General features: G+C 34.3%; 1 protein-coding gene and 2 long non-coding RNA genes across 3 annotated transcripts; 1 reads left to right on the top strand and 2 right to left on the bottom strand.

The window, feature by feature from the left end:
- Positions 1 to 3,666: 3,666 nt before the first annotated feature.
- On the bottom strand, positions 3,667 to 4,961 carry LOC149236771 (uncharacterized). Its single transcript, XR_016268433.1, has 3 exons — positions 4,887 to 4,961; positions 4,475 to 4,548; positions 3,667 to 3,800 (listed from the first exon to the last, which is right to left on the bottom strand). It is a non-coding gene; the product is annotated as an uncharacterized LOC149236771 (long non-coding RNA).
- Positions 4,962 to 15,073: 10,112 nt separating this feature from the next.
- Positions 15,074 to 15,723, bottom strand: LOC149236770 (uncharacterized). The gene is made up of 3 exons (XR_016268432.1): positions 15,530 to 15,723; positions 15,310 to 15,368; positions 15,074 to 15,117 (listed from the first exon to the last, which is right to left on the bottom strand). It is a non-coding gene; the product is annotated as an uncharacterized LOC149236770 (long non-coding RNA).
- A 3,818-nt stretch (positions 15,724 to 19,541) lies between these two features.
- Positions 19,542 to 23,543, top strand: LOC149236769 (uncharacterized). Its single transcript, XM_089369027.1, has 3 exons — positions 19,542 to 19,550; positions 21,444 to 22,766; positions 22,897 to 23,543. Exons 1-3 carry the CDS (start codon positions 19,542 to 19,544, stop codon positions 23,089 to 23,091), a joined length of 1,527 nt encoding a protein of 508 aa, XP_089225153.1. The 3' UTR covers positions 23,092 to 23,543.
- The last annotated feature ends 896 nt before the right edge of the window (positions 23,544 to 24,439 follow it).

Raw genomic sequence — 24,439 nt, 5'->3', positions numbered from 1 at the left:
ACACAGAGAGTAATGGTAATGGTAAGCGTATTTCAAAACCAATAATTATTCATAATAGCAAACATACCTCCTCTAGAGTTTGTTATATAACGATAGACACTCCATTTTGTATTTCACTTACTCATGCTCGCTGGAACAAAGCATCTAGTACAACAACAAACATGACTATACTCAAACTCAACAAAAACAAAACATGTAGACAACAACAAACAGAAAATTGCAAACACCCCCCTTGCACATTATCGCTACTACAGTTTCTTCTCCTCGACTGAAAGGAAAAGAATGGGTTGAATAAGATTAAAATACAAACACAGATACTAATGGTAATGGTAAGCGTATTTCAAAACCAATAATTATTCATAATAGCAAACATACCTCCTCTAGAGTTTGTTAAATAACGATAGACACTCCATTTTGTATTTCACTTACTCATGCTCGCTGGAACAAGGCATCTACAATAGATATATAATCAGATATTAGAATAAAAAATGTTGAACTGGAGATTTGAATGTAAAAATTTATCATAATATGAAACATACTTGTCTTTGAGTTTTAATATAAAGAGGGATGATCCATTTTACATTTCATGTATCTATCTTTTAAGAGTACAAAATAAAATATTAAAATTCTAACAAAAAATAAACTAAAGAGTTGAAGGCATGAACTTGTCATCCAACTTGATTCCAAACCATTTATATTCCATGCTACATCCAAAAATATATAAATTTTAGAAACTACATGTTACTCTTCTAGGAATAATGCAACCAATGTTATCATAAGAGAAATAATTAGTTTTGTAAGACAGATCTAAGCATATTTTAAATTTATTGGACACCCAAAATCATAAGGGCCACAAGGCAATAGTGTTGTCCATTAACAATGTTGTCGATTAGTTGAAGGGGCAGTATAACCGCTTGCTCGATCTTACCATCCTCCTCCCTAAGGCACGTCGTGTGGGGATGTGTGTGATGTGGGACAAGAAAGCATATAAATTTAAACATACCATTTGATGTATATGTCAAACCACTAATTGAGTGGTACAACTCTAGAACCATGCTGGAAGGAGAAAACGTCAAGCAAACAAATAATAATAACACTATTTTGTTGGAAAACAACATGACTCACCCATCTTTTCTGTGGCATCTACATTGCCTAAAGTATCTTCTCCACTCGACCCTCCCACACTACAAATGTAGTCACTGCACAAAGTAAAATTTATATACTAGATCACGAATAAACCATGAGAGCTCAAATAACAAATACACAGAGTGATGAATCAACTATACACATACCTACCCTCCCTTAGCTAATATTTTAGCAATGGCAATCATGAACAATAAACCCTGAACATGAGAACCCTATTATAAATTTTCAATTTATTTCATATCAAAGTTCTAAGAAAAATCTTGAATCTCGCACCCATGAACCATATAATACTAGCTCAAAACTAGGACAAAATGATAAAATTTTCTGCAAACAACAAAAATTTGAGGATATTAAAGCACAACAGTATTTTGTAGAAGATAGGTACAACTCACCCATCCTCTATGCCACATTTGTAGAATGTCTAATGCATATTCACAAATTCACCTTCATACACTGTACAACTGTAGTTCTTCAATACATAAAGAAGATCAATATAGTTGATTATGACAACAGATGACACATAATAAATTGAATAACAAACAAATGGAGCCACAAATTAGCAAAAAATACTTTTAAGTAAAATGCAATGCTTTAGGTATGTTGACTTACCTTCATTTATGAAGAATAACCTTCCATTCTTCTTCCTTCATTTCCTTTTCCACACCCAACAAATGAAACCGAAACGAAAACCAAACTACAAAAAAATAGAAGAAAACCAGAAAACAAAAAAAAAAACAAAAAAGGAAAACAAGTACAACACACCATACAAATGAAGCCAAGTCCAACCACGAAGAAAAAAAAAATAAAAAAATAAAATAAAAAACCAAAATAAAGTAAATACAACGCAAAGCATGGCCATGCTCAAACTTAGAAAACAAAACATGCAGACAAGAACAAAGAAAAATTGCAAATATCCCTGTTACACATCATCTCTCCTGCAATGTGCTCTCCTCTCCTGAAAGGCAAAAAAAAAAACTGGGTTGAATAAGGTTAAAATATACACACAATTAGTAATGGTAAGCATATTTAAAAACCAATAATTATTCATAATATGAAATGAACCTCCCCTAGAGTTTGATTTATAACGTTGAACACTCTATTGTCTATTCCTCTTGCTTGTGCTCATCAAAACAAACCATCTACAACAAATACAAAATAAGATATTAGAATAGTTATATAAGTTAAACTAAACAATCGAACACAATAATTAAGCATAATAAGAAACACACATTTGTTTAAGATTATTATATAAAACAAAAGAGTCCATTTTCTATTTCATGTATTCATGTTCAATGCAACAAGCCATTTGCACTAGATACACAATAAAACATTAGATTTCTAAGAAAATTTGAACTAGAGTGTTTGAAGGTATGAACTTTTCATGCAACTTAGTTCGAGTCCAATTATATTAAGTGTTATATCTAAAAAGTATATAAATTTTCTAAACTAGATGTACTTCTACTACGAGTAATAGAAACAATGTTTTCATATGCTGTAACTTTTTCAGAAAATAAAACTAAGAATATCTAAACATATTGAACACCCAAAATCCTAGGGTCCACAAGGCAATAGTGTTGTAATTTAGCACGATCATTGATTGGTTGATTGGGTCAGTATGCTTGTCTACCCAACCTTACCCACCTCCTCTACAAGCCACAATGTGTGGGCGTGTCCATGTGATGTGAAGCAAGTAAACATGCACTGCACGCAAGTAAACATGCACTGCACCATCGCTAATGTTATAGCAGCACCCTTGGCTAATGTTATAGCAGCACCCTTCATGTACAACAAGCCCTGAAAATGTCAACCTCAATATAACATTTCCCTTTATTTCGTATAAAAGTTCTTGGAAAATCTCAATTCTCACACCCATTAACAAGATCATACTATCTTGAAGCCATGACAAAAAGATAAAACGATTCGCAACAAACAAATATTTCAGTCGATTAAAGGACAATATTCTTATGTAGGAAAAAATATGGCTCACCAATCGCCCAAGTTGTGTTGCTAGAATGTCTATGGTATCTTCACCTTGACCTTCATAACCTATATGATGGTGGTTGCTCACGACACAATGTAGATCAATATAATTGAGTGTGAAACCACATATAAAACATATAATAAATTGAAAAGCAAGCAGAAAGATTCACAAATAAGCGAAAAGTAATTGTGAGTGAAATGCATTGCATATAGTTAAGGTGATTCACCTTCATTTATGAATGATCACCTCAAATTTATCTCTTTCAGTTTCTCTCCTTGTTGCCTTCCTTTCCTATATCACATCCAATAAACAAAACCAAGACCAAACTACAAGAAATGAGAAAATGGTGTAAAACAAAGCGAAACGAGTACAACAACAAACATTACTATGCTCAAACTCAACAAAAACAAAACATGTAGAAAACAACAAACAGAAAATTGCAAACTCCCCCTTTGCACATTATCGCTACTACAGTTTCTTCTCCTCTGCCGAGAGGAAAAGAGTGTGAGTGAATAAGATTAAAATACAAACACAGATAGTAATGGTAATGGTAAGCGTATTTCAAAACCAATAATTATTCATAATAGCAAACATACCTCCTCTAGAGTTTGTTATATAACGATAGACACTCCATTTTGTATTTCACTTACTCATGCTCGCTGGAACAAGGCATCTACAATAGATATATAATCAAATATTAGAATAAAAAATGTTGAACTGGAGAATTGAATGTACAAATTTATCATAATATGAAACATACTTGTCTTTGACTTTTAATATAAAGAGGGATGATCTATTTTGCATTTCATGTATCCATCTTTTAGAGTACAAAATAAAATATTAATATTCTAACAAAAAATAAACTAAAGAGTTGAAGGCATGAACTTGTCATCCAACTTGATTCCAGACCATTTATATTCCATGCTACATCCAAAAATATATAAATTTTCGAAACTGCATGTTACTCTTCTAGGAATAATGCAACCAATGTTATCATAAGAGAAATAATTAGTTTTGTAAGAGAGATCTAAGCATATTTTAAATTTACTGAACACCCAAAATCATAGGGGCCACAAGGCAATAGTTTTGTCCATTAACAATGTGGTCGATTAGTTGAAGGGTCGGTATAACCGCTTGCTCGATCTTACCATCCTCCTCTCTAAGGCACGTCGTGTGGGGATGTGCGTGTGATGTGGGACAAGAAAGCATATAAATTTAAACATACCATTTGATGTATTTGTCAAACCACTGATTGAGTGGTACTACTCAAGAACCATGCTAAAAGGAGAAAACGTCAAGCAAACAAATAATAATAACACTATTTTGTTGGAAAACAACATGACTCACCCATCTTTTGTGTGGCATCTACATTGCCTAAAGTATCTTCTCCACTCGACCCTCCCACACTACAGATGTAGTCACTGCACAAAGTAAAATTTATATATTAGATCACGAATAAAAAATGAGAGCTCAAATAACAAATACACAGAGCGATGAATCAACTATACACATACCTACACTCCCTTAGCTAATATTATAGCGATGGCAATCATGAACAATAAACCTTGAACATGGGAACCACAGTATAAGTTTTCCATTTATTTCATATCAAAGTTCTACGAAAAATCTTGAATCTCACACCCATGAACCATATAATACTACCTCAAAACTAGGCAAAATGATAAAATTTTGTGCAAACAACAAATATTTCAAGATATTAAAGCACAACAATATTTTGTAGAAGATAGGTATGACTCACCCATCCTCTATGCCACATTTGTAGAATGTCTAATGCATATTCACCAATTCACATTCATAGACTGTGCAATTGTAGTTCTTCAATACAGAAAAAAGATCAATATAGTTGATTATGAGCATAAGTAACACATAATAAATTAACAAACAAATGGAGCCACAAATTAGCAAAAAATACTTTTAAGTGAAATGCATTGCTTTAGGTATGTTGACTTACCTTCATTTATGAAGAATAACCTTCCATTCTTCTTCCTTCATTTCCTTTTCCACACCCATCAAATGAAACCGGAACCAAAACCAAACTACAAAAAAATAGAAGAAAACCAAAAAACAAAAAAGGAAAACAAGTACAACACACCATACAAATGAAGCCAAGTCCAACCACGAAGAAAAAATAAAATAAAAAATAAATAAAAAACCAAAATAAAGTAAGTACAACGCAAAGCATGGCCATGCTCAAACTCAGAAAACAAAACATGCAGACAAAAACAAAGAAAAATTGCAAATATCCCCGTTACACATCATCTCTCCTGCAATGTGCTCTCCTCTCCTGAAAGGCAAAAAAAAAACTGGGTTGAATAAGGTTAAAATATACACACAATTAGTAATGGTAAGCATATTTAAAAACCAATAATTATTCATAATATGAAATGAACCTCCCCTAGAGTTTGATTTATAACGTTGAACACTCTATTGTCTATTCCTCTTCCTTGTGCTCATCAAAACAAACCATCTACAACAAATACAAAATAAGATATTAGAATAGTTATATAAGTTAAACTAAACAATCGAACACAATAATTAAGCATAATAAGAAACACACATTTGTTTAAGATTATTATATAAAACGAAAGAGTCCATTTTCTATTTCATGTATTCATGTTCAATGCAACAAGCCATTTGCACTAGATACACAATAAAACATTAGATTTCTAAGAAAATTTGAACTAGAGTGTTTGAAGGTATGAACTTTTCATGCAACTTAGTTCGAGTCCAATTATATTAAGTGTTATATCTAAAAAGTATATAAATTTTCTAAACTAGATGTACTTCTACTACGAGTAATAGAAACAATGTTTTCATATGCTGTAACTTTTTCAGAAAATAAAACTAAGAATATCTAAACATATTGAACACCCAAAATCCTAGGGTCCACAAGGCAATAGTGTTGTAATTTAGCACGATCGTTGACTGGTTGATTGGGTCAGTATGCTTGTCTACCCAACCTTACCCACCTCCTCTACAAGCCACAATGTGTGGGCGTGTCCATGTGATGTGAAGCAAGTAAACATGCACTGCACCATCCCAGACACTGCAACTATAGTAACTCACTGCACAAAGTAATATTATATATGAGACCACAAATAAACCACGAGAGAAAAGGAATAACAAATATACAGTGAACCAAATTAATCACTAACACGCCTATTCACCCTTGGCTAATGTTATAGCAGCGCCCTTCATGTACAACAAGCCCTGAAAATGTCAACCTCAATATAACATTTCCCTTTATTTCGTATAAAAGTTCTTGGAAAATCTCAATTCTCACACCCATTAACAAGATCACACTATCTTGAAGCCATGACAAAAAGATAAAATGATTCGCAAAGAACAAATATTTCAGTCGATTAAAGGACAATATTCTTATGTAGGAAAAAATATGGCTCACCAATCGCCCAAGTTGTGTTGCTAGAATGTCTATGGTATCTTCACCTTGACCTTCATAACCTATACGATGGTGGTTGCTCACAACACAATGCAGATCAATATAATTGAGTGTGAAACCACATATAAAACATATAATAAATTGAAAAGCAAGCCGAAAGATTCACAAATAAGCGAAAAGTAATTGTGAGTGAAATGCATTGCATATAGTTAAGGTGATTCACCTTCATTTATGAATGATGAGCTCAAATTTATCTCTTTCAGTTTCTCTCCTTGCTGCCTTCCTTTCCTATATCGCATCCAATAAACAAAACCAAGACCAAACTACAAGAAATGAGAAAATGGTGTAAAACAAAGCGAAACGAGTACAACAACAAACATGACTATGCTCAAACTCAACAAAAACAAAACATGTAGAAAACAACAAACAGAAAATTGCAAACTCCCCCTTTGCACATTATCGCTACTACACTTTCTTCTCCTCTGCCGAAAGGAAAAGAGTGTGAGTGAATAAGATTAAAATAAAAACACAGATAGTAATGGTAATGGTAAGCGTATTTCAAAACCAATAATTATTCATAATAGCAAACATACCTCCTCTAGAGTTTGTTATATAACGATAGACACTCCATTTTGTATTTCACTTACTCATGCTCGCTGAAACAAGGCATCTACAATTGATATATAATCAAATATTAGAATAAAAAATGTTGAACTGGAGAATTGAATGTAAAAATTTATCATAATATGAAACATACTTGTCTTTGAGTTTTAATATAAAGAGGGATAATCTATTTTGCATTTCATGTATCCATCTTTTAGAGTACAAAATAAAATATTAAAATTCTAACAAAAAATAAACTAAAGAGTTGAAGGCATGAACTTGTCATCCAACTTGATTCCAGACCATTTATATTCCATGCTACATCCACAAATATATAAATTTTCGAAACTGCATGTTACTCTTCAAGGAATAATGCAACCAATGTTATCATAAGAGAAATAATTAGTTTTGTAAGAGAGATCTAAGCATATTTTAAATTTACTGAACACCCAAAATCATAGGGGCCACAAGGCAATAGTTTTGTCCATTAACAATGTGGTCGATTAGTTGAAGGGTCGGTATAACCGCTTGCTCGATCTTACCATCCTCCTCTCTAAGGCACGTCGTGTGGGGATGTGCGTGTGATGTGGGACAAGAAAGCATATAAATTTAAACATACCATTTGATGTATATGTCAAACCACTGATTGAGTGGTACTACTCGAGAACCATGCTAAAAGGAGAAAACGTCAAGCAAACAAATAATAATAACACTATTTTGTTGGAAAACAACATGACTCACCCATCTTTTGTGTGGCATCTACATTGCCTAAAGTATCTTCTCCACTCGACCCTCCCACACTACAGATGTAGTCACTGCACAAAGTAAAATTATATATTAGATCACAAATAAAAAATGAGAGCTCAAATAACAAATACACAGAGCGATGAATCAACCATACACATACCTACCCTCCCTTAGCTAATATTATAGCGATGGCAATCATGAACAATAAACCCTGAACATGGGAACCATAGTATAAGTTCCATTTATTTCATATCAAAGTTCCAGGAAAAATCTTGAATCTCACACCCATGAACCATATAATACTACCTCAAAACTAGGCAAAATGATAAAATTTTGTGCAAACAACAAATATTTCAAGATATTAAAGCACAACAATATTTTGTAGAAAATAGGTACGACTCACCCATCCTCTATGCCACATTTGTAGAATGTCTAATGCATATTCACCAATTCACATTCATAGACTGTGCAATTGTAGTTCTTCAATACATAAAAAAGATCAATATAGTTGATTATGAGCATAAGTAACACATAATAAATTGAGTAACAAACAAATGGAGCCACAAATTAGCAAAAAATACTTTTAAGTGAAATGCATTGCTTTAGGTATGTTGACTTACCTTCATTTATGAAGAATAACCTTCCATTCTTCTTCCTTCATTTCCTTTTCCACACCCAACAAATGAAACCGAAACCAAAACCAAACTACAAAAAAATAGAAGAAAACCAAAAAACAAAAAAGGAAAACAAGTACAACACACCATACAAATGAAGCCAAGTCCAACCACGAAGAAAAAAAAATAAAAAATAAAATAAAATAAATAAAAAACCAAAATAAAGTAAGTACAACGCAAAGCATGGCCATGCTCAAACTCAGAAAACAAAACATGCAGACAAGAACAAAGAAAAATTGCAAATATCACCGTTACACATCATCTCTCCTGCAATGTGCTCTCCTCTCCTGAAAGGCACCTGCAATGTGCTCTCCTCTCCTGAAAGGCAAAAAAAAACTGGGTTGAATAAGGTTAAAATATACACACAATCAGTAATGGTAAGCATATTTAAAAACCAATAATTATTCATAATATGAAATGAACCTCCCCTAGAGTTTGATTTATAACATTGAACACTCTATTGTCTATTCCTCTTGCTTGTGCTCATCAAAACAAACCATCTACAACAAATACAAAATAAGATACTAGAATAGTTATATAAGTTAAACTAAACAATCGAACACAATAATTAAGCATAATAAGAAACACACATTTGTTTAAGATTATTATATAAAACGAAAGAGTCCATTTTCTATTTCATGTATTCATGTTCAATGCAATAAGCCATTTGCACTAGATACACAATAAAACATTAGATTTCTAAGAAAATTTGAACTAGAGTGTTTGAAGGTATGAACTTTTCATGCAACTTAGTTCGAGTCCAATTATATTAAGTGTTATATCTAAAAAGTATATAAATTTTCTAAACTAGATGTACGTCTACTACGAGTAATAGAAACAATGTTTTCATATGCTGTAACTTTTTCAGAAAATAAAACTAAGAATATCTAAACATATTGAACACCCAAAATCCTAGGGTCCACAAGGCAATAGTGTTGTAATTTAGCACGATCGTTGATTGGTTGATTGGGTCAGTATGCTTGTCTACCCAACCTTACCCACCTCCTCTACAAGCCACAATGTGTGGGCGTGTCCATGTGATGTGAAGCAAGTAAACATGCACTGCACCATCCCAGACACTGCAACTATAGTAACTCACTGCACAAAGTAATATTATATATGAGACCACAAATAAACCACGAGAGAAAAGGAATAACAAATATACAGTGAACCAAATTAATCACTAACACACCTATTCACCCTTGGCTAATGTTATAGCAGCACCCTTCATGTACAACAAGCCCTGAAAATGTCAACCTCAATATAACATTTCCCTTTATTTCGTATAAAAGTTCTTGGAAAATCTCAATTCTCACACCCATTAACAAGATCATACTATCTTGAAGCCATGACAAAAAGATAAAATGAATCGCAAAGAACAAATATTTCAGTCGATTAAAGGACAATATTCTTATGTAGGAAAAAATATGGCTCACATTTCGTATAAAAGTTCTTGGAAAATCTCAATTCTCACACCCATTAACAAGATCATACTATCTTGAAGCCATGACAAAAAGATAAAATGATTCGCAAAGAACAAATATTTCAGTCGATTAAAGGACAATATACTTATGTAGAAAAAAATATGGCTCACCAATCGCCCAAGTTGTGTTTCTAGAATGTCTATGGTATCTTCACCTTGACCTTCATAACCTATACGATGGTGGTTGCTCACGACACAATGCAGATCAATATAATTGAGTGTGAAACCACATATAAAACATATAATAAATTGAAAAGCAAGCAAAAAGATTCACAAATAAGCGAAAAGTAATTGTGAGTGAAATGCATTGCATATAGTTAAGGTGATTCACCTTCATTTATGAATGATCACCTCAAATTTATCTCTTTCAGTTTCTCTCCTTGCTGCCTTCCTTTCCTATATCACATCCAATAAACAAAACCAAGACCAAACTACAAGAAATGAGAAAATGGTGTAAAACAGAGCGAAACGAGTACAACAACAAACATGACTATGCTCAAACTCAACAAAAACAAAACATGTAGACAACAACAAACAGAAAATTGCAAACTCCCCCTTTGCACATTATCGCTACTACAGTTTCTTCTCCTCGGCTGAAAGGAAAAGAGTGGAGTGAATAAGATTAAAATACAAACACAGATAGTAATGGTAATGGTAAGCATATTTCAAAACCAATAATTATTCATAATAGCAAACATACCTCCTCTAGAGTTTGTTATATAACGATAGACACTCCATTTTGTATTTCACTTACTCATGCTCGCTAGAACAAGGCATCTACGATAGATATATAATTAGATATTAGAATAAAAAATGTTGAACTGGAGAATTGAATGTAAAAATTTATCATAATATGAAACACACTTGTCTTTGACTTTTAATATAAAGAGGGATGATCCATTTTGCGGTTCATGTATCCATCTTTTAGAGTACAAAATAAAATATTAAAATTCTAACAAAAAATAAACTAAAGACTGGAAGGCATGAATTTGTCATTCAACTTGATTCCAGGCCATTTATATTCCATGCTACATCCAAAAATATATAAATTTTTGAAACTAAATGTTACTCTTCTAGGAATAATGCAACCAATGTTATCATAAGAGAAATAATTAGTTTTGTAAGAGGGATCTAAGCATATTTTAAATTTACTAAACACCCAAAATCATAGGGGCCACAAGGCAATAGTGTTGTCCATTAACAATGAGGTCGCTTAGTTGAAGGCTCAGTATAACCGCTTGCTCGATCTTACCATCCTCCTCTCTAAGGCACGTCCTATGGGGATGTGTGTGTGATGTGGGACAAGAAAGCATATAAATTTAAACATACCATTTGATGTATATGTCAAACCACTAATTGAGTGGTACTACTTGAGAACCATGCTAAAAGGAGAAAACGTCAAGAAAACAAATAATAATAACACTATTTTGTTGGAAAACAACATGACTCACCCATCTTTTGTGTAGCATCTACATTGCCTAAAGTATCTTCTCCTCTCGACCCTCGCACACTACAGATATAGTCACTGCACAGAGTAAAATTTATATATTAGATCACGAATAAACCATGAGATCTCAAATAACAAATACACAAAGCGATGAATCAACTATACACATACCTACCCTCCCTTAGTTAATATTATAGCAATGGTAATCATGAACAATAAACCCTGAACATGGGAACCCCAGTATAAATTTTCCATTTATTTCATCTCAAAGTTCTAGGAAAAATCTTAAATCTCGCACACATGAACCATATAATACTACCTCAAAACTAGGACAAAATGATAAAACTTTGTGCAAACAACAAATATTTCAGGATATTGAAGCACAACATTATTTTGTAGAAGACAAGTACGACTCACCCATCCTCTATGCCACATTTGTAAAATGTCTAATGCATATTCACCAATTCACTTTCGTAGACTGTACAATTGTAGTTCTTCAATACATAAAGAAGATCAATATAGTTGATTATGAGCATAGATAACACATAATAAATTGAATCACAAAAAAATGGAGCCACAAATTAGCAAAAAATGCTTTTAATTAGCAAAACATACTTTTAAGTGAAATGCATTGCTTTAGGTATGTTGACTTACCTTCATTTATGAAGAATAACCTTCCATTCTTCTTCCTTCATTTCCTTTTCCACACCCAACAAATGAAACCAAGACCAAACTATAAAAAACATTAAAAAAAAAAAAGCAAAACAAGTACAACACACCCAACAAACGAAGCCAAGTTCAACCACAAAAAATGATCACAAAAAAAAACCGAAAGAAAAAGAGTACAACGCAAAGCATGGCCATGCTCAAACTCAGAAAACAAACATGCAAACAAGAACAAAGAAAAATTGCAAATATCCCCGTTACACATCATCTCTCCTACAATGTGCTCTCCTCTCCCGAAAGGAAAAAAAAAAAAAAAAAGTGGGTTGAATAAGGTTAAAATATACACACAATTAGTAATGGTAAGCATATTTCAAAACCAATAATTATTCATAATAGGAAACGAACCTCCCCTAGAGTTTGATTAATAATGTTGAACACTCTATTGTCTATTCCTCTTGCTTGTGCTCATCAAAGCAAACCATCTACAACAAATACAAAATAAGATATTAGAATGGTTATATAAGTTAAACTAAACAGTCGAACACAATAATTAAGAATAATAAGAAACACACATTTATTTAAGATTATTATATAAAACGAAATAGCCCATTTTCTGTTTCATGTATTCATGTTCAATGCAACAAGCCATTTGCACTAGATACACAATAAAACATTAGATTTCTCAGAAAATTTGAACTAGAGTGTTTTAAGGTATGAACTTGTCATCGAGTCCAATTATATTAAGTGTTATATCTAAAAAATATATAAATTTCCTAGACTAGATGTACTTCTACTATGAGTAATAGAAACAATGTTCTCATAAGTTGTAACCCTTTGAGAAAATAAAACTAAGCATATCTAGACATATTGAACACCCAAAATCCTAGGGTCCACAAGGCAATAGTGTTGTAATTTAGCACGATCATTGATTGGATGATTGGGTCAGTATGCTTTTCTACTCAACCTTACCCACCTCCTCTACAAGCCACAATGTGTGGGGGTATCCATGTGATGTGGAGCAAGTAAACATGCACTGCACTATCCCAAACACTGCAACTATAGTAACTCACTGCACAAAGTAATATTATATATGAGACCACAAATAAACCACGAGAGAAAATGAATAACAAATATACAGAGCAACAAATTAATCATGAACACACCTATTCACCCTTGGCTAATGTTATAGCAACACACTCCATGTACAATAAGCCTTGAAAATGTCAACCTCAATATAACATTTCCCTTTATTTCGTATAAAAGTTCTTGGAAAATCTCAATTCTCACACCCATTAACAAGATCATACTATCTTGAAGCCATGACAAAAAAGATAAAATGATTCGCAAAGAACAAATATTTCAGTCGATTTAAGGACAATATTCTTATGTAGGAAAAAATATGGCTCACCAATCACCCAAGTTGTGTTGCTAGAATGTCTATGGTATCTTCACCTTGACCTCCATAACCTATACGACTCACCCATCCTCTGTGCCACATTTGTAGAATGTCTAATGCATATTCACCAATTCACATTCGTAGACTGTACAGTTGTAGTTCTTCAATACATAAAAAAGATCAATATAGTTGATTATGAACATAGATAACCAATAATAAATTGAATAACAAACAAATGGAGCCACAAATTAGCAAAAACTACTTTTAAGTGAAATCCATTGCTTTAGGTATGTTTACTTACCTTCATTTATGAAGAATAACCTTCCATTCTTCTTCTCTCATTTCCTTTTCCACACCCAACAAATGAAACCAAAACCAAACTACAATAAACATAGAAGAAAAACAAACAAACAAAAAAACAAAAAAGGAAAACAAGTACAACACATCATACAAATGAAGCTAAGTCCAACCACAAAAAAGATCACAAAAAAAAACCAAAAAAAAATAAGTACAACATAAAGCATGGCCATGCTCAAACTCAGAAAACAAAACATGCAGACAAGAACAAAGAAAAATTGCAAATATCCCCGTTACACATCATCTCTCCTACAATGTGCTCTCCTCTCCTGAAAGGCAAAAAAAAACACTGGGTTGAATAAGGTTAAAATATACACACAATTACTAATGGTAAGCATATTTCAAAACCAATAATAATTCATAATAGGAAACGAACCTCCCCTAGAGTTTGATTTATAACGTTGAACACTCTATTGTCTATTCCTCTTGCTTGTGCTCATCAAAACAAACCATCTACAACAAATACAAAATAAGATATTAGAATGGTTATATAAGTTAAACTAAACAGTCGAACACAATAATTAAGCATAATAAGAAACACACATTTGTTTAAGATTATTATATAAAACGAAAGAGTCCATTTTCTATTTCATGTATTCACCTTCAATGCAACAAGCCATTTGCACTAGATACACAATAAAAAATTAGATTTCTAAGAAAATTTGAACTAGAGTGTTTGAAGGTATGAACTTGTCATGCAACTTAGTTCGAGTCCAATTATATTAAGTGCTATATCTAAAAAAATATATAAATTTTCTAAACTAGATGTACTTCTACTATGAGTAATAGAAACAATGTTTTCATAAGCTGTAACCTTTTCAGAAAATAAAACTAAGCATATCTAAACATATTGAACACCCAAAATACTAGAGTCCACAAGACAATAGTGTTGTATTTTAGCACGATCATTGATTGGTTGATTAGGTCAGTATGCTTGTCTACCCAACCTTACCCATGCCTCTACAAGCCTCAATGTGTTGGGGTGTCCATGTGATGTGGAGCAAGTAAACATGCACTGCACCATCCCAGACACTGCAACTATAGTAACTCACTGCACAAAGTAATATTATATATGAGACCACAAATAAACCACGAGAGAAAATGAATAACAAATAGACAGAGCAACAAACTAATCATTAACACACATATTCACCTTTGGCTAATGTTATAGCAGCACCCTCCATGTACAATAAGCCCTGAAAATGTCAACCTCAATATAACATTTCCCTTTATTTCGTATAAAAGTTCTTGGGAAATCTCAATTCTCACACCCATTAACAAGATCATACTATCTTGAAGCCATGACAAAAAGATAAAATGATTCGCAAAGAACAAATATTCAGTGGATTAAAGGACAATATTCTTATGTAGGAAAAAATATGGCTCACCAATCGCCCAAGTTGTGTTGCTAGAATGTCTATGGTATCTTCACCTTGACCTTCATAAGCTATACAATTGTGGTTGCCCACGACACAACGTAGATCAATATAGTTGAGTGTGAAACCACATATAAAACATATAATAAATTGAAAAGCAAGCAGAAAGATTCACAAATAAGCGAAAAGTAATTGTGAGTGAAATGCATTGCATATAGTTAAGGTGATTCACCTTCATTTATGAATGATAACCTCAAACTTATCTCTTTCAGTTTCTCTCGATGCTGCCTTCCTTTCCTATATCACATCCAATAAACAAAACCAAGACCAAACTACAAGAAATGAGAAAATGGTGTAAAACAAAGCGAAACGAGTACAACAACAAACATGACTATGCTCAAACTCAACAAAAACAAAACATGTAGACAACAACAAACAGAAAATTGCAAACACCCCCTTTGCACATTACCGCTACTACAGTTTCTTCTCCTCAGCTGAAAGGAAAAGAATGGGGTGAATAAGATTAAAATACAAGCACAGATAGTAATGGTAATGGTAAGCGTATTTCAAAACCAATAATTATTCATAATAGCAAACATACCTCCTCTAGAGTTTGTTATATGACAATAGACACTCCATTTTGTATTTCACTTACTCATGCTCGCTGGAAAAAAGCATCTAGTACAACAACAAACATGACTATGCTCAAACTCAACAAAAACAAAACATGTAGACAACAACAAACAGAAAATTGCAAACACCCCCCGTGCACATTATCGCTACTACAATTTCTTCTCCTCGGCTGAAAGAAAAGAGTGGGTTGAATAAGATTAAAATACAAACACAGATACTAATGGTAATGGTAAGCGTATTTCAAAACCAATAATTATTCATAATAGCAAACATACCTCCTCTAGAGTTTGTTATATAACGATAGACACTCCATTTTGTATTTCACTTACTCATGCTCGCTGGAACAAGGCATCTACAATAGATATATAATTAGATATTAGAATAAAAAATGTTGAATTGGAGATCTGAATGTAAAAATTTATCATAATATGAAACAGACTTGTCTTTGAGTTTTAAAATGAAGAGGGATGATCCATTTTACATTTCATGTATCCATCTTTTAGAGTACAAATAAAATATTAAAATTCTAACAAAAAATAAACTAAAGAGTTGAAGGCATGAACTTGTCATCCGACTTGATTCCAAACCATTTATATTCCATGCTACATCCAAAAATATATAAATTTTCGAAACTACATGTTACTCTTCTAGGAATAATGCAACCAATGTTATCATAAGCGAAATAATTAGTTTTGTAAGACAAATCTAAGCATATTTTAAATTTATTGAACACCCAAAATCATAAGGGCCACAAGGCAATAGTGTTGTCCATTAACAATGTGGTCGATTAGTTGAAGGGTCAGTATAACCGCTTGCTCGATCTTACCATCCTCCTCTCTAAGGCACGTCGTGTGGGGATGTGCGTGTGATGTGGGACAAGAAAGCATATAAATTTAAACATACCATTTGATGTATATGTCAAACCACTAATAGAGTGGTACTACTCTAGAACCATGCTAGAAGGAGAAACGTCAAGCAAACAAATAATAATAACACTATTTTGTTGGAAAACAACATGACTCACCCATCTTTTGTGTGGCATCTACATTGCCTAAAGTATCTTCTCCACTCAACCCTCCCACACTACAGATGTAGTCACGAATAAACCATGAGAGCTCAAATAACAAATACACAGAGCGATGAATCAACTATACACATACCTACCCTCCCTTAGCTAATATTATAGCAATGGCAATCATGAACAATAAACCCTGAACATGGGAACCCCAGTATAAATTTTCCATTAATTTCATATCAAAGTTCTAAGAAAAATCTTGAATCTCGCACCCATGAACCATATAATACTACCTCAAAACTAGGACAAAATGATAAAATTTTGTGCAAACAACAAATATTTGAGGATATTAAAGCACAATAGTATTTTGTAGAAGATAGGTACGACTCACCCATCCTCTATGCCACATTTGTAGAATGTCTAATGCATTTTCACCAATTCACCTTCATAGACTGTACAATTGTAGTTCTTCAATACATAAAGAAGATTAATATAGTTGATTATGAGCATAGATAACACATAATAAATTGAATAACAAACAAATGGAGCCACAAATTAGCAAAAAATATTTTTAAGTAAAATGCATTGCTTTAGGTATGTTAACTTACCTTCATTTATGAAGAATAACCTTCCATTCTTCTTCCTTCATTTCCTTTTCCACACCCAACAAATGAAACCAAGACCAAACTACAAAAAACATAGAAGAAAAACAAAAACAAAAAAAACCAACAGAAAAAGAGTACAACGAAAAGCATGGCCATGCTTAAACTCAGAAAACAAAACATGCAGACAAGAACAAAGAAAAATTGCAAATATCCCCGTTACACATCATCTCTCCTGCAATGTGCTCTCCTCTCCTGAAAAGAAAAAAAAAAAATGGGTTGAATAAGGTTAAAATATACACACAATTAGTAATGGTAAGCATATTTCAAAACCAATAATTATTCATAATAGGAAACGAACCTCCCCTAGAGTTTGATTTATAACGTTGAACACTCTATTGTCTATTCCTCTTGCTTGTGCTCATCAAAACAAACCATCTACAACAAATACAAAATAACATATTAGAATGGTTATATAAGTTAAACTAAACAGTCAAACACAATAATTAAACCTAATAAGAAACATGTATTTCTTTAAGATTATTATATAAAACGAGAGATTCCATTTTTTGTTTCATGTATTCATGTTCAATGCAACAAACCATTTACACTAGATACGCAATAAAATATTAGATTTCTAAGAAAATTTAAACTAGAGTGTTTGAAGGTATGAACTTGTCATGCAAACTTGGTTAGAGTCCAATTATATTAATTGTTATATTTTAAAAAAATAAAAATTTTCTTAACTAGATGTACTTCTACTACGAGTAATAGAAACAATGTTGAACTTGTCATGCAAACTTGGTTCGAGTCCAATTATATTAAGGGTTATATCTAAAAAATATATAAATTTTCTAAACTAGATGTACTTCTACTACGAGTAATAGAAGCAATGTTTTCATAAGCTATGAATTTTTCGGAAAATAAAACTAAGCATATCTAAACATATTGAACACCCAAAATCCTAGGGTCCACAAGGCAATAGTGTTGGTTGAAGGGTCGGTATGCTTGTCTACACAACCTTACCCACCTCCTCTACAAGGCACGATGTGTGGGGGTTTCCATGTGATGTGGGGCAAGAAAACATGCACTGCACCATCCCAGACACTGCAACTATAGTAACTCACTGCACAGTAATATTATATAAGATCACAAATAAACCACGAGAGAAAATGAATAACAAATATACAGAGCAATAAATTAATCATACACACACCTGTTCACCCTTGGCTAATGTTATAGCAGCACCAACCATGAACAATAAGCCCTGAAAATGTCAACCTCAATATAACATTTCCCTTTATTTCGTATAAAAGTTCTTGGAAAATCTCAATTCTCACACCCATTAACAAGATCATACTATCTTGAAGCCATGACAAAAGGATAAAATGATTCGCAAAGAACAAATATTTCAGTCGATTAAAGGACAATATTCTTATGTAGGAAAAAATATGGCTCACCAATCGTCCAAGTTGTGTTGCTAGAATGTCTATGGTATCTTCACCTTGACCTTCATAAACTATACAATTGTGGTCGCTCACGACACAAAGCAGATCAATATAGTTGAGTGTGAAACCACATATAAAACATATAATAAATTGAAAAGCAAGCAGAAAGATTCACAAATGAGCGAAAAGTAATTGTGAGTGAAATGCATTGCATATAGTTAAGGTGATTCACCTTCATTTATGAATGATAACCTCCAACTTATCTCTTTCATTTTCTCTCCTTGCTGCCTTCCTTTCCTATTGCACATCCAATAAACAAAACCAAGACCAAACTACAAGAAATGAGAAAATGGTGTAAAACAAAGCTAAACGAGTACAACAACAAACATGACTATGCTCAAACTCAACGAAAACAAAACATGTAGACAACAACAAACAAAAAATTGCAAACACCCCTTTGCACATTATCGCTACTGCAGTTTCCTCTCCTCGGCAAAAGGGAAAAAAAGTGGGGTGAATAAGATTAAAATACAAACACAGATAGTAATGGTAATGGTAAGCATATTTCTTTTTTTGTAAGCTTAGGTGGGACCTTCTTCTTTTCGAGTTTTTACATGTCCGTTATTCACCCTATTTCCAGGGAGGGTAGCACAAGAATCGAACCCAAGATCTCCGGTTCGGTGAGACTTCATTTCCACGGCCATTGCCACTTGAGCTACCCCATGCGGACAGTAATGGTAAGCATATTTCAAAACCAATAATTATTCATAATAGCAAACATACATTCTCTAGAGTTTGTTATATAAAGATACACACTCCCTTTTGTATTTCACTTACTCATGCTCACCTAATGTTACCGGAATCGCCCCCCCCCGGAGGATCCAAACCCGGAACCGCGCCCCGAGCGGTTGCGTTCCGGAATCCACAGAGGAATCGCGGTTCCGTTTTCAAGGTTGCGCGGTTCCGATTTTTTTTAACGATTCCTGCCAAAACAGGTTGCGCCACCCCGGAATCGTGCTTCGGCATGCGGTTCGGGCATGGGGTGGCGCCACGCAACCTGCCCGGAAGCGCACGCCACCCGCACGCCACCCGGGCGCAACCCGAACGCAACCCGCGCAGTTCAAATTTTTTTTTTAATTTCATTTAATATCTAACTTAACTAAGCATGAGGGGGTGGGTTAGGGGTGGGTTAGGGTCACTTTAGGGTGAGTTTAGAAAAGAATAAAGCCCTCATTCTCTTCTCATTTTCTCACTTTGAGTTTATGAGAGTTGGAGAAGAGAAGAGAGGAGAGGAGAAGAGAAGAGAGGAAAGGAGAGGAGAAGAGAGGAGAAGAGAGGAGACCTTGGAGGAGTGAAGAAGGAGGAGCTAGGAGAAGGAGGAGGAGCTTGGAGCAAGAGCTTGGAGGACTTCATCTACAAGAGCTAAAGAGGTAAATTCAAACCCCAAACTCCCTTGTTTTTTTGAAAAAAAAATTGTATTTTTCTCCTCCCTCTCCTACTCTTTCCCATTGTTTCTACTTGCTCCTTTATTTACAGGTTGTCCACCACCTATATCCATATTCCAAGATGGTGTTCTTTTGGCTTCTATGTATCATTCCACTCTTGGTTTTAATGATGGCAAGGGTGAGGAATAGAGGGGAAGAGGAAGGGGATGAACTTGGGACTCCTAATAGTAGTGACCCAATGTATGATGAGGAGGAAGGGTTTGAAGAGGAAGGGGATGAACTTGAAGAGGACACTGAAGCACAAGATGGGAAAGGTACATCAAATCCCTTGTGGACCTTTGTGACCAAACTTGAAGGGGGAAAGGGTGGTGGATCTTACAAATGGATGTGCCCTCATGATTGTCATGGAGGAAAACCATATACGGGTTCATATACCCGTCTGAGGAGGCATCTTTGTGGGGTGCTAGAGAGTGATGAAAAAAAGGGTTCTGTGGGGGTAGCCATTTGCACAAAAATTTCAAGTGAACAAAGACAAAAATACATCAAAATAGAGATGGCTGCACAACAAAAAAACAAGAAACAAAAAACTCATTCAGAATCAAGTGCAACCTCTAAATTTGGTAGTTGCCCATCTCCTTATGGTACTTCTGCAACCTCTGGAGGTAGAAAAACAATAGGGGATTTCCTTAATGTTGCTGGGAGGGATGATGTGGATGGAAAGGTAGTCCGTTTTCTTTGTGCTTGCGGTGTACCATTCAATGTGCTTCGCTCTCCCTATTGGCATGACATGGTAAAGGCCATCAATGAAGCCCCAAAAGGATACAAGGCCCCCAACTATGAGAAAGCTAGAACAGTGTTATTAGAAAGAGAAAAAGCTAAGGTTCAAAGAGCTTTGACACGTTTTACACATGAGTGGGTGGATTATGGGGTATCCATTGTATCAGATGGGTGGACAAATATTAGAAACCAACATTTGATAAATGTTCTTGGTGTTTCTTCTAAGGGTGCAGTATTTATTGCATGTCATGACTCCTCCTCCATCAGTGCAACTGCACAAAACATTGCAAATCTCCTATTGAAATCAATCAAAGATGTTGGTCCGAATAATGTGGTTCAAGTGATCACAGATAATGCAGCAAATTGTAAGGCAGCAGGAAAAATTATTGAGCGTACTCATCCACACATCTTTTGGTCTGGGTGCCTGGTTCACACATTGAACCTTTTGATGCATGATATTGTGAAACACAAAGAATGTGGGTGGATTGCTGAGGTTTACAGGAAAGGGAAGCAGCTCATTAAATTCATCACAGGGCATACAAGGGTAAACTACTTCTATGGCACTTACTCCAAGTTGCAATTGCTTAAAATTGCAAAGACAAGATTTGCTAGTTATTACCTCACCTTTAGGCGGCTAGTGAGGGTGAGACAAGCTTTAACTAATCTGGTGTGTGCTGAAACATGGGATGAAATTAACCAGTGTACAGATGGTGCTACTGCAGATGTAGTCAAGGACACTGTTCTTGACACTTACTTTTGGTCACAGGTTAAATATGTTTTGCAATTCACCAAACCAATTTATTACATGATCAAGTTTGCAGATTCAGATCGACCAGTAATTGGGGAGGTGTATGAGCAAATGGATAGCATGTTGGGGCAGATTAAAGACATTGTTGAGCCTAGAGATACCACCTTGTACAATTATATTCGTGAAGAGGTGGAAAAGCGATGGGATATGCTAAATGTTCCATTGCATGCATTAGCATATGTTTTGACACCTAGGTACTATCATCCATCATGGCTTTCAAAACCAGCACCTGGGGGGGGAAGCAGGAAAAAACCACACCAAGATAAAGAGGTTCACGAAAAATATATGGCTGCATTGAGTAGATTAATCCCTGATAATGAGGAGGCTGCATTGGTACGGAGACAGCTGAGCAACTATACGCTCAACACTGGTCCATTTGGGAGCATGCATTCAATTGAAGATCGAGAGCATTTTTCTGCTCTTGAGTGGTGGAACATGCATGGAGGGCCTACTCCAGTTCTACAGAGTTTGGCATTGCGGGTGCTATCACAGGTGGTAAACACTTCTTCTGCAGAGAGGTGTTGGAGCTCTTATTCTTTCATCCACAGTGTTAAAAGGAACAGGTTGAGTTTAGACCGGGCAGAGAGCTTGGTTTATGTTCATTACAACTTGCGATTGTTGTCCCATTACTGTGAAGATGCAAAGTCTAATAAAGACTTGTTGATTTGGGACAAGCATCCAGAGGAGCCCAATTTGGAGGATGGAGTGTTGCAACTAGAGCAATTAGAGGATGCTCTCCTGGTATGTCCATTATGGTATACCGTATGAATTTTCCAATTTTCCCTTATAAAGCATTTCTCTAATTCATGTTTTTAATTTTTTTGTTAACTAGTGTTTTTTTTTTTTGCATGAATTTTTTGAGCGATTCTAGGATGATGATGACCGTGTTGATATGCCACCACCCCCACCCCCATCTGGTCCTAGGTTCCATGGTTCAACACCAACAGCAGGGGGTTCTTCTTCATCAGTTCCAGTGCCACGACTTACACAGGGACCATCTTCTTCATTGCCACCACGTGGAGGCACGCCATCACGTTCTATTCGTGGTGGAAGGAGGAGAGATTAGTAGATATATTCACAATCTACTTCTTTTTGTCATAGTCTATAGATTACTCATTAGACTTGTAGACTTGTGAATTTGAATTTTGAACCTTTTTGGCTTGGCGGTGACCAAGTGACATATTTTGTAAACATTATTATTTGAATTTTGGACATGACAAATGTTGACAGTTGCTCACTTGCTAGATAAATCATAATATGCTTAAATGTTTTATGTTTTATAATATGCTTAAAAATTTGATGTATGTTTGTAATAGCTAGAATATAGATGATTGTTGTACATACTAGTAACTACAATGGAATCATGGATGCCATATCTATCTTGATTTATGCAAAAATATGCATGTTTTCATGTCTTCTACAATTAATTTGGTATTTGGGATGTTTGTTTTGAGTATAAATGCAAAAAAATATATAAAAATATATATATATAGCAGACGCTTCCGCGGACGCTTCGCTCCCTAGATTTTTGGAAAATGACGCTTCCGCGCTTCGCGCTTCCGCTTCGCTCCCGCTTCGTGCAACACTGTGCTCACCAAAACAATAATGTAAAAATTAATCATAATATGAAACATACTTGTCTTTGAGTTTTAATATAAAGAGAGATGATCCATTTTGTATTTCATGCATCCATCTTCTATAGTACAAAATAAAATATTAAAATTCTAACAAAAGTTAAACTAGAGAGTTGAAGGCATGAACTTGTCATCCAACTTGATTCTAGACCATTTATATTCCATGCTATATCTAAAAATATATAAATTTTCGAAACTAAATGTTACTCTTCTAGGAATAATGCAACCAATGTTATGATAAGAGAAATAATTCTTTTTGGAAGAGAGATCTAACCATATTTTATATTTATTGAACACCCAAAATCATAGGGGCCACAAGGCAATAGTGTTGTTGTCGATTATTTGAAGGGTCAGTATACCTGCTTGCTCGACCTTACCATCCTCCTCTCTAAGGCACGTTGTGTGGGGGTGTGCATGTGATGTGGAACAAGAAAGCATATAAATTTAAACATACCATTTGATGTATATGTCAAACCACTAATTGAGTGGTACTACTCGAGAACCATGCTAGAAGGAGAAAACGTCAAACAAACAAATAATAATAACACTATTTTGTTGGAAAACAACATGACTCACCCATCCTCTGTGTTGCATCTACATTGCCTAAAGTATCTTCTCCACTCGAGCCTCCCAAACACTACAAATGTAGTAGTCATTGCACAAAATAGGATTTATATATTAGATCACGAATAATCCATGAAAGCTCAAATAACAAATACACATGGCGATGAATCAAACACACATACCTACCCTCCCTTGGCTAATATTATAGCAATGGAA

Source organism: Pinus tabuliformis, chromosome 8 (assembly GCF_031772625.1).
Source record: "Pinus tabuliformis cultivar Carrire ecotype Pingquan chromosome 8, CPIR1, whole genome shotgun sequence".
Classification (NCBI taxonomy): Eukaryota; Viridiplantae; Streptophyta; class Pinopsida; order Pinales; family Pinaceae; genus Pinus; species Pinus tabuliformis.
This window is presented reverse-complemented; position numbering and strand designations above follow the sequence as displayed.